Here is a 12,269-nt window from a genome sequence, read left to right as displayed (position 1 = left end):
GAAATACTTTTCTTTATTATTCTCATTTAAAATGTCTCGCTTTTAAAAAAAATAATTATCTGAGTCTTACAACAAACGATTGATAGATTGATCCATATATACCATCAGAACAGTGTACATCACTGTCACAACAGTGTTTATTTTCATTCAAAGGCTTTATGATTTTTCCTATAATGGTGGGCGGTCTCTAGTCAAAATGCCGGGATGATTGTTTTGTCCCAGTCCAGCCCTGTATGCAGCTCATCTGCAGTCTGGTGTTACCTACATCTTCCTATTCAGAAGGCAGAATTTCCAAGTTCTGAGTACAATCAAAAGCACCACGACTGCAGTTTTTGTGTTGGATGTAAAAAGCAGGCTAGAATCATGGCGGCGGTCAACGACGGTCCAGGCGTCGGATTTCTCTTGTGGAAATGTGCACATTATTTTTTCCTTTCTGTTGGTAGGTGGCACAGTGCACTTGTGGCAAGTAAGCAAGCTAGAAGACTGGCAATCTTGCTGGGTATCCAGTTAGGGAAGCAACACATTAACAAGAGAATTCTGAGTAAAACCAAAGTTACTTTCCCTAGTAACTAGTTACTCTGAAAGTAACGAGTAACTTGAAGTAACTGAGTTACTTTTTTAGAGAAGTAACTAGTAATGTAACTAAGTTACTAATTTAAAGTAACTTACCCAACACTGGTACTCATGCATATTTTTACTTGAATTTCAATAGGTCTGAGCAGGTTTCCAACAATACAGAAGAAGTTGTGCCTCGAAAAAATTTTCTGCATATTTATTTGTTTGTGTTTGCAGATTGCCACATATTGTGAAACCAATACAATCTGGATTGTATTGGGCTGCCTCATCTCTGAATGTGAAATCCCCTGCTCACTGACTGACAACTTGTGACTCAAAAATTATTATCCAGTGAGCACAGGGATGATTCTCTTTTTTCCCTTGAACTCCAATAATGAGTAATCAATTTAGGGTCAGGTTTTATTCAGCATTACCTGAAACTAGTGACTAAGCCCATAAACTCATCAGGAAAGTGTTTACTGACATCACAGATGATTATTTTCCCATAGACTTCTATAGAACTAAAAGTCTTACTGCAACCAAAGGAGTTGCCCCCTACTTACCATGAAAGAGAATGCAGCTTTAATCTTTTATACTGTTTATGTCAGGTAACTGTAACTTCTAAAATCCATGAGTTTGATGTTGGTCATTTATGAGCTAATAAATCAATTTACAGATACTAATACTAATGTACTAATTTACCAGCAAGCATAGCCCTCCGAGTTTGGTTGAAATACAATTACGGTAACCAAACTAAAGAATATTTTATGAAGATAAAATATCTTCATAAAATATCTTCTTCAGTCAGCTGAGACTGAAGAAGTCACTTGGATGAGTGACGAAACGTTTCTCCCACCAAACGCTACGTCCAGATGAACAGATTCAACTTTTGGAGAATATTTTATGAAGTTAGTTATTTTATGAAGTCTGGGCAATAGCTCACTTGAATTGTGTATACTAATGAGAATTAACACATAATACCTGGTAAGTCTCATGATTTTGCTATTTTCCACTTGGATGTGCACAGTTTCAGACAGCTTTAGAGTAGAACAAGATCCACTTTATTTACTTTCTTACATTACAACCGATTGCCGATTTTCGCTTTTATTTTCAAGACGCAACTATAGTACTTCCGAGATTAAGTGCAGTTAGCTTGCGGGTGTTGTGGTCCAATCTACACTGTCCAATGCATCCCAGCCAGCTTCCTGATGATTCCCGCACAGATGCTCTTCTTTTGGACTTGCGGCACCTAGCGGCAGACGTAGCAACTTACAGTAAAGCGCAGCATCCTCAGCTGTCACTTTTATCACATGAAAACGCCTGGACGTGTTTGTCAGTGCAGATGAGGAGTTAGATGTCGTCATTTGTTCATAAACAAAGCAGGTATACACGCTTTAATAAATTGCTAAAGAGCAATGAGTCGTTGCTTGCGGGTATTTTTACAGTTATATTCAGCTGTGTTTGCTATCTTGAACACACCCCGCTGAGTACCCCGATATTGTTCAAGGGGAATAATGGCTGCACAGGAGCCGTCTCCACCATCTTCCCTGGAAGGTAACAAACCGGGCTTCCCAAAGAAAATTTTGGCTAACAACCTGGAGGATAAGCATTTGTGCAACTCGTGTCAGAAAATCCTGAGAAGGCCCCTGCAAGCCCAATGCGGTCACCGCTTTTGTTCGTTCTGTTTCAACAAAATTGTGAGGTGAGTAGTCCTGGATGCTAGTGAGCTAGCTAGATATATGTAGCCCAAAATAAGCATTCAGATCCCGTCACCAGCCTTCGTTCAAATATTTCTCCATGTAACGTTTATTGACACGTGTAACGCTGTATATGCCTGTATAAAGAGAGTTGAATTACAAACAAAATACAGCTAAACTGAACCTACAGGTGATAAATGAATAGCGTCCTTATCTAAATAATATCTCAACTTGTCTATGTGGGCTAGACTGGCTAATTGTCCTCGTAGTCTCGTCCTGCTAACCTCTGCTGGGGTTGGCAGGACACCGGAGCCAGCCAGGGGTGTGCATTTCGAGAAGTTGAACCTGACAACGCTATATGGAAGTACTGTCAGGTCGGTATTGTGCCGAATTCACTAGAAGGTCTGGCACCTCTCAGGGTCTGTAAAGACAACAGACGCAGGGAGCTGCGTCTGTTGTCTAGTTAGTGTGCCAAAATAAAGTTGCCATTTTTTCCAGGTAAAATTCGGGTGACCTAACGACTCAGGCTTCAAGAAGGGCCAGATGTTCATAGACTTATATATGTTTAGTATTTCTTACTAGTATTGTTTTATATGTTTTATATATTCAAATGCAGTAATAAGAAGGAGTGCATTTTTAAATGTATATATTTCTGTATCTCTAGTGGTACAGAAACAAAAACACAGGGTTAAAGCACCATGAGTGGACCTTTGTAGTGACTCACCTGTTTTCTTCTCTCACACTGCGCAGGTGTGTGATGACACGAGAGCAGTTTCAGTTTCACTTATGTTTTAGATGACTTGTTTCTCAAGTATGAATCAGTTCTTTTTTAACTTCACAGATCCTCAGGCGTTAGACATCCATCTGTGCCCTACACTCACTTCTGACTTTTACTAATTATTGTGTGTAATCTAATTTAAGATATAATGATTGTGCTCATTTTATTTACCTAGAGAGGGAGGTGGGACAATACACCCCCCCCCCCCCACCCACACACACACACACACACCCTAAGTTTTTCACAAATGTTTGTGTGTCTTTGCATTTGTAGGTGTAAAAAAAGAAGACTGGATTAATATACAGATGAAAGAAATTCAACACAAATCATGTTTGTGTGAGAGATTAAAGTTGTTGATTAAAGAGAAAATAGTCTTCTGAAAGTAAGAAGGCATCTATTCTGCTTATTTTCGAGCTCAATACTTTACTAATGTAGCTTTGCGGTATTTTAAATGGATCCTTATTTATGTTACTCCTGAGCCTTAATCCAGCCCCTCAATTCATCTGTAAAGCAATGTGTTGCATCTCCTCTCCATTTAAAACCACCTTTCTTCCTATTGGCTGCTCCTTGCAAACACAAAGTGGTTGTTTCCAATGCTGTGTACCTCACCATAACTCACCTCCTGACATTATACAGAGCCAACAAAAAAGCTGTAACACTGGTGCTTTTCTTTTCTATTTACACATATTCTTATGGTACTATTTGATTATTTGACCATGTTTAACATGGGCATTCCCCATTGTAAGAGTAAAATATACAATGTGCAGTACTAGACTGACTTGAAATAAACTGTCTGTGTAATAAATACATGTCTGGATAGAAAAACACAATGGAAGACTATTATTGACTAGCCTCCCCAAAGCTTCGAACTCAGCATTATAGAAACACTCATCTTGACAGACAGCAAAACAAATGGCAGCCAACATCCAAAGAAGAGCTTTAGAAAGCCCTTAAAGAAACCTGGAGAACTAGTCCTGAAGGCTAGTTTTAAAAAACTACAAAAAAAGCTTCCCTAAGAGAGTTTAGGCTGTTTTTAATAAAAGTTTATTGGGTTTGACCAAATATTAGAGAATTCAGAATAGGTCCCTTTTAAAGTATCACATTTCTGTATTTTTCCCCTTTATAAATGACCTTGAAATTTTCAATTATCTGTTATTTTCAGATAAATATAATGCTCTAATCTGAAAAATGTAGACCTTATTGGATTTTCACCATCTTCTAGCCCTTAGTTGTTTTTCAACCTATAGTTGTTCTATTGTGCTATCATACTTGAAGGCCATGACATGTATTTTGACTGTTCAGGCAAAGTTGAGTTAAGGTCATATGTTATACTTACTGAGGCCAGAGTATCTACTGTCCATTGTATGCCAAATGTTCAGTGGTAGTTTGACATTGCTACAATGTTTATTATTCATGTGCTTTTTTCTCTTTGGAAGTTGTGGACCACAGAAATGCAGTGCATGCATCAAAGAAGACCTGTTTGAGGAACCCACCTCGATCCTTAAGCAAGGTGGTGTAAGTACATTTTCTTACAGTTCTACTTTATTAGCATTTTTAGCAGTTTTCTTAATAGAGTTTGGCCTGGTTTGGAATTTTTAAAAAGCACTGTAATGTCATAGTCATTGTTCCTGTTCAAATCTAATGGCCTGCAGTTTAGATCCAACACAACAGAAACTTTGTGACTGCTCTATAGTTCTTGGCAGCAACAACAATAGATGGAACAGCTATATCCATTTTATCCTCTGACCATATGTCCCGAATCTCCCTGAAAAATGAGATTGGTGCATCCTGGCTTGTAGTTAACTGATGCAGAGCACCTGGGACACGACTTTTCAGTTGTGAAAATGCAAACGAAACAACACTGACAACAACCTCCTTTTTTTTCCCCACCCAGGCTTTCCCTGACAATGCAGCCCGCAGAGAAGTGGAGGCCTTGGCAGCTGTCTGTCCCAATGAAGGATGCACATGGACTGGAACTGTCAAAGAATTTGAGGTGATTTGCTGTTTATATTGGTCAATAAGAGGAGAACAGTTCAGCATGTCAACCCCCTCATCATAGCCCTGTATCACTGTACATATTAATATCCTACAATATCCAAGAGACAACTGCTGAACAGTGAGCAATACATAAAATACTTCAATACAGCCCTGCAAATAAAAGTGCTGTATTTGTATATAAAATGTGTATAAAAATCTACATGTGAGTACCATGGTATTATGGTGCATTTTAAGATCTTTGAGTTTAGAAATTTCCTGATATTTCCTGTTTATCTTACTATAATGATTGTTGTGTATGAATGTGTGGCATGCACAAAGTGGTATGACTTTTGTGTTTATCCCTGGGATTGTTCATATAGATATTTTACTATATGAATAGATAACTTTTCTATTTATTTGACTTTTGTATGGCATGAAAAACAAAATATTTTGGTATTGAAGGAAATTGCCAAAGTAATTAATTATACCTGTAGTGACAATACAAGTTTTTTTTTGTTTTTTTTTAAATTAACGATGTAAATGGAGAGTGGATCCAACCGAGGGGAACAAATGTACCCTGAGGTGTTGCTCCAGGGCTTCCTAAGGTGAGGAACCCCACCCTGCCCTCAGAGAAAATTTGGGAAGCGACAATATTGAACTAGTGTCCTTTGTTACTGTGGAATAACCAGTTTTGCGGTTATTTGATGGGCTCGTCCAGGATCTCTCCCCTACACAAACAAAAGAGAAGCAGATCCAGTGATAATAGAACCACAAGGCCAAAGTGACAAGATGCAGCTACAGCCAAGGGTTAGTAGCCCAGTTAGTGGATGTAGAAGCAGGGAGCTCAAGTGTGAAAATAAACTCTGCTGCAACAGGGAGCCATACTGCTGAACAGGGAGAGATAGTTGATGTTGAATGATGTGACATGTGATGATATTAAGACCCGTCCCTTGGTTGGCTTACCAATAGGTGCATCAGATGATGTTATTTCTCAAGTCATACCAGCCAATCTACTGTGATCCCAGAACACACACCACAGTCATACCCTCATTTAATCAGCACAGCTATGCATCCACATGCTCACTCCAATACACATGCTCATACAACCACACAGTCAGTAGAAGACTTGAGAAGATTATACGAAGAGCTGGGTGAGAGGCTCAGATGATGTGAGGCAGCCTCTAACCCACTGCATTGCAGCACCTTTCAAATTGGGGATCAAAGCTCTAACACAAGTTATAGCAGCATCAGTAAACAAATTGATGAGGGGGTTAAAGAAGGCTTTGCTGGGTCAGAAGTAGTCTAAGGTGCCATCTATTATGACCCCCAAAACCATACATGAGGTTTTTCTCCACACTATCTACCAGGGCCTGAGGATTACGCATGCTGATCTGTAACAGAGATTAAGACCCCTCCTCTCAAATAGCCACATCACTGATGAAGAAATACTAAGTCAAGTGATGAGAACAAGCACCAGCGTAGACTAGGACAACTCCCCTGCCAAAAGACGACGACGCTACAAAACATGAGGTTGGTAGGGTGATTACAAAATAAGGGACACAACAGACGAAAGGGACCTTCAGGCCATTTGACAGCTGGCAGAGCAGGGGAAGACAGTGACACACATGGTAGCCACTTTAATTGACCAGTAAACTGCAAATACTCAGGTAGCCCAATGTATGGCATCACCAGCCCAAGTGTTTTCACGCAGTCAGCCACATGCTTCTGTTCAGCTGCTCTCCAGAAAACTCTCTCAACCCCTGCCAGGTCACTCCTCTGGCCATGCTTCAAGAGGGAAAACAGCCCGTTGTCTGAAATATATAAAGAAAAACCTGCAGGAATGCAACCATTGTTTTGTGTGCAGAGATCGTGGACACCAAGCAGTGGGATGCTTAAAGCATACCAAGTTTCAGGGAAACAAGACAGTCTTTTTTGAGCGACAGCCAGAAGCCTGTCAGCAACCAGTAAGCATTGAGCCCAAGCAGCTAAAATCATATCAGCCGACATCCACATTCACAATTATACAGTAAGACCACGTCAGGAACTTCTTGATGAAGACCTTGATCTTTATGCAGTTAATGGCCAAATCATCTCCTGTGATTTTTTTTTTTTTGTTGGTAGAGCTCACTGTCAACTTGGCAGGGAATAACAATCCCAGTCTCACAATTCAAGCCCCTTTCTTGGTTAGCCAGCTGTCACTACCCCAGACTTTACTAGGAGCTGATGTGCTCATCAAGAGACAAGAACTTTCAGGGGACGCCATTGCCACAGTTGTCAACCTCTTACGCAATCCCTTTGTGATGGGGGGAAGAACAGGTGATGGCCATTGTCTGTTTCACCCAGTTATGGCCAAGGAAATATTGTGACCCAGCTACAGTAAGAGTAGGAAAAACAATATTCTCTCCAATCGCCTTGTTTTGTAATAACCTACAGAAGAGGACAGTGTCCTAGCACAGCTGAGTTCAGGGAACGGCCTTCTGGAGGTCCAGAACTCCAGTCACCCTTGTGTCAAGGTCCCGATCTCTAACCACTCCAAACATGAGATCACACTACCAAGGAGAACACTTCTCGGTACAATTCAGCATGTTACCAACCTTATTAAGATGGGCCCACCAGGGACACAAAAGACTGTTTCCACACAAACCAAAACAACCATAGCTCAAAGGCTTGAGGAAAAAGAATATATTCAGGATTTGTTGGTAAAAGGATGGATTGTTAAGTCTGATTCACCCTATTCTGCCCCACTCTTATGTGTGAGGAACAACCGTAGTTCCCTACACGTCTGTTTATTATCGGCTGTTGAATAACAAAACAGTGACGACTGACACCCCCTCCCTCGGACTCCACTGACTCATTGGGGGGGTTAGGGGGTGGTACAACTGGTTTTTGATACTGGATCAAACCTACCACTAAGGTTTCATAGTAGAAGGATTAAGGTGCCTGACAGCCTTCATAACTCCTTGGGTGGGCTGTATAAGTGAATAGGCCGACCCAACCAAAAACAAAGCTGGCAAGACAGCTGCTGTTGTTTTGTTTTTTTTCTCTCAGTGATTACATCCCCAGGCTCAGATATCCCACTAAACTTCACCACGATCAGGAGCAGAAATTCAAAAATGAGCTCTTCAGGACACTTAGGCATAGGGATGGGTATCGTTTAGGTTTTATCCGATACCGGTGCCAAACCGGTACTTTTGAAACGGTGCCGGTGCTTAAACGGTGCTCAAACCGGTGCTTAAAGAATGGAGAACACAAACTTTGTCCAAAAACCTCTCATGTTCAGCTGGTTTTTTGTAAAAAGATAACAATGTTAGCCTTTTCTGCAGCTATAGGGCATATATGGCATCACTCTTGGCTGGAAGCAGTGCTTAAACAATGGAAAAAACACAAACTTTGTCCAAAAACCTCTCATGTTTAACTGTTTTCCACTTTTTCTTTGGTCATTTTAGCCTTTTTGGCCAGGGTGAAGGGAGTATCTGCCATCAAACAAGAAGACAGCCGCATGTAACTACAAGGGTGTTTGCTAGTTCACCTTACATGCATTAATGTAATAACGTGGTTAGCGTACTCAACGTTAATTACACACGAACAACATGAAGCTACTCACGCAGAGGAGAACGGCTGCTGCTGACATCATCATCCTCAATATTTCTGCTATGCTGACAGGGCTAGGGGCCAGGACTCTACTCTTTTGGGGGGATGTTGCTAACTCCAGGTCCGATAACAGGCACCACACCCGCAGTAGATGTGCAGTGTGAGGTCTCGCAGCAAGCTATCAAACACGGCAAATTTCTCGGCTTTAAAAAAAACGCTATGCGTCGCCAGGTGTTTCATCACATTTGAGGTGTTACCTCCTTTGACAGTATCACAGTATCAGCTTAAAGCACTTGTTGCAGGCTGCTGAGTTTGCACCTTTTGCTGTGAAGTACAGCCAGACTTTGACCCCTTCGCCTTGGACATTTTTAATCTGTAGCTCTGCTCTGAAAGAACGTACGTACCTGGCCCCGCCTACTATCCTCGGAAACGTAAAATGATTGGCTAGAATTGGCTCAGGAAAAAAAAAGCACCGAAATAAAGCACCGAAATGTGCGCTGCTTTTCGGTCTGGTTACTACCGTTTATGTCAGAACCGGTGCCATCATGGCACCGGACACCGGTACCCATCCCTACTTAGGCAGTTATCTGGTATTTGGTCACTCAAGAACCCCAGGGGAAACCTGGCAGAGAGACGAAATCGCATACAGTTGCAAATGCTATGGACTCTGGGAGAGAAAGAAAAGGAGAACTGGAAAGGCCACCTACCACATATCATTCATGTGTACAACTGTACAAAGCATGAGGCTACAGGGTTCTTTCCCTACTACTTGTTTTATGGCCGTCATCTATGTCGCCCCATTGACCTTCTTTTTGGACTGTAAAGATCAGGAGGCTGAAACACCAAGTGGTTATGCCAAGAAGTGGGCAGGAATGATTTAGGCATACTGAATAGCAAATGCAAACAGGCAGCATTCGAGCTCTTATGGTAAAGGATTTTATGACAAGAGTGTGGCCCTCCATTGTGGGGATAGAGTCCTTGTACACAACCTCAGTGAAAGAGGAGGTCCTGTGCAACTTAGACCCCTATTGGTAACAGGACATCTACACTGTGAAAGAGCAGATAGGGAACAACCCTGTCTATAGAGTATTTCCAGAGAGAGAAGGTGTAGCAGGAGGTACCGCAACCTCCTGCTACAGGTGAATGACCTGCCAATTGAGCCCACACAGAGTCCTGCTGCAAATAGATTAAAGCCACAAAAGAAATTAAGGAAGTCCTCAGATCCATCAAAATCAGCAGAACGGGCACGGAGTTGGGATTCAAGTTACTCTGAGGGACAGGAAGATGTGTCTCATTACTGGCTGTGAATACCTGTGGAGACCTGTGTGTTCACATACCCACCCATCCCTTGGCCAACATATATATCAGGCTCACCCCGCTGTGGGTTCTGCTGAAATCCACCCATGGTACTGTACTGACCTGTGTTGCTCTCACCCACGCTCTCACCATTTCAGGCCCCCGTCACACTCACCAGTCATATATCCAATCCTGAACTACTGAGACAGACCTAAGCATATATACACACTCTATCAGCATTTCAAACTCCCTCTACTTTATAGTGTTGTGTTTATAATATCTGTTGGGTAATATACACTGTTTATTCTGACATGGTTCATGTAAAATTTGAATTGTTGGTGGTTTGGATCCTTATGGTCAAGTGTCAGGAGCCACGTTATGTTGTTGGGGAGTATCTGGCACGCAAAAAATGGTATGACTTTTGTGTTTATATAGTCATTTTAAGTTCTGTGTTAATTTTACTTGTGTAAGCCATGACAAACAAAATATTTTTGTATTGAAGGAATTTAAGTAATTATTTACTTAACTTATAATTAAGTAATTAATTATACCTGTGGCGACAACAGAAGGTTATTTTTTAAAATCAATGATGTAAACGGAATGTGGAACCAGCTGAGTGGAACCAATGCATTCCGAAATGACGACATTGAACCAGTATCATTTGTTAATGTGGAATAACCAGTTTTGGGACCTGTGACATATAGATATGTCTTTATGTGCAGGAGTTTACTTTTACACTTATATTTTTTTCATCATTACCCATATGAACTTTTGCACTTTTTGGATGGGTGCATTTGATGTGACTGGAATGGGTTCTATGTGGCAACAAGAGAGATTTTCCCAGGGGACAGTAAAGCAGATCTTGGATCTTGATTGCTTTTCCACTGTAGTGTGAATACTCATTAAGGCTGTGTTCTGGTCGACTGAACTATTGCCTAGTGTTGAACTTGGCTCAGTCATACAACTTCTAACTGAAACATTAGAGTATGTTCTTCTAAAATGGTTTTAACGACTTTTTGTGCATGTTTTATTTTATTTTTTTACCTGGTCAGTATTCTCACCTCAAAAGGGTTTAACTTGGCCTCATGTGAGATGCAACATAATACTGTATCTGCTCATTGTAACGTCATCAATTTAACTGTACAAACAATTTTATCATACAGTAATTGGACAATATGTAAAGTTGTTTTGGTCACCTACAGGCCAGCCACGAGGGCAACTGTGACTTCATGATCATCCTCTGTCCTTCCTGTAAAGAGCTCATGAGAGCCAACGAGCAGGAACGCCACAATGAGAGAGAGTGTCCAGAGAGAACGCTTAACTGCAAATACTGCAAAGAACCCTTCCTGTTAAAGAATATCAAGGTCAGGCTTCTCTCTGTTACAGTAATGCAGCATAAAAAGAGCTATTGCATTCTGAAACATTAACATGATGCTAATTTAGTTGATGTTTATGTTAGGATTCAATATATGTGATTAAATGCATATGATAAAATATTCTAATCTCAAGGTTTGCTTATTACATTTCCCATGGTGTTCTGCCTTATCTTATGGCCATCCTGTCTCAGCACTTAGTCATCAGTGAAGTATAAGATCTGTAGAAGTATATGGCAAGTGTGTCTAATACTTCATGGGAAATGATCAGAGCCTGGTTCTGCCGGAGGTTTCTTCCTGTTAAAAGGGAGTTTTTCCTTCCCACTGTCACCAAAGTGCTTGCTCATAGGGGGTCATATGACTGTTGGGTTTTTCTCAGTATGTATTATTGTAGGGTTTATCTTACAATATGAAGCGCCTTGAGGCGACTGATGTTGTGATTTGGTGCTGTATAAATAAAACTGAATTGAATTGAATTGAATTGAATTGAAATGCTGACTCATGGTCACCACATACCCGCAAACACTTGTTTTTGTGCCATTACATTTGGGTTTAAATTCACCCTTCTCAGACATATTCCAGCACACAGATATGATACAAATATAGTTTGTGAACTTTTAGTGAAAAAAAAAGGAATACAAAGATATATTTACCTTTAAAGCTATTCATAAATGACCACTGAGTAAATTCAGTAACCACTGAATGAGCTTTCACCAGTATTGTGGTATTTCAGTGATAGTCATCTGTACACCTACAAAGAGGACTAACAACAATAACATCTAATTTGGCTAATTTATGTAATTTTCTTATATCAGTATGAACTACCTTTGCATATATATGTATATGTATATGTATATGTATATATATGTGTGTGTGTGTGTGTGTGTGTGTGTGTATATATATATATATATATATATATATATATATATATATATGTATATATATATATATATATATATATATATAATAAAAAAACACCAGCACCCCCTGCGGGCGGTTTAT

At 40.4% G+C, this 12,269-nt stretch overlaps 1 protein-coding gene across 2 annotated transcripts in view; it reads left to right on the top strand.

Annotated features, from left to right (window-relative positions):
* The first annotated feature begins 1,808 nt into the window (after window positions 1-1,808).
* LOC116316361 (TNF receptor-associated factor 2-like) overlaps window positions 1,809-12,269 on the top strand; it is a 24,078-nt gene continuing 13,617 nt past the window's right edge. For both annotated transcript variants that reach the window (XM_031734919.2, XM_031734918.2), the window contains exons 1-4: window positions 1,809-2,257; window positions 4,467-4,545; window positions 4,925-5,023; window positions 11,097-11,258. In XM_031734919.2, the coding sequence (XP_031590779.1) occupies window positions 2,070-2,257; window positions 4,467-4,545; window positions 4,925-5,023; window positions 11,097-11,258 (528 nt within the window). In that variant the 5' untranslated portion in view covers window positions 1,809-2,069. The remainder of the gene's footprint in view (window positions 2,258-4,466; window positions 4,546-4,924; window positions 5,024-11,096; window positions 11,259-12,269) is intronic.

The sequence above is a fragment of the Oreochromis aureus genome, linkage group 12, assembly GCF_013358895.1.
Source record: "Oreochromis aureus strain Israel breed Guangdong linkage group 12, ZZ_aureus, whole genome shotgun sequence".
NCBI lineage: Eukaryota > Metazoa > Chordata > Actinopteri > Cichliformes > Cichlidae > Oreochromis > Oreochromis aureus.
The sequence above is the reverse complement of the archived record's forward strand: the minus strand, read 5'-3'. Positions and strand labels throughout refer to the sequence as shown.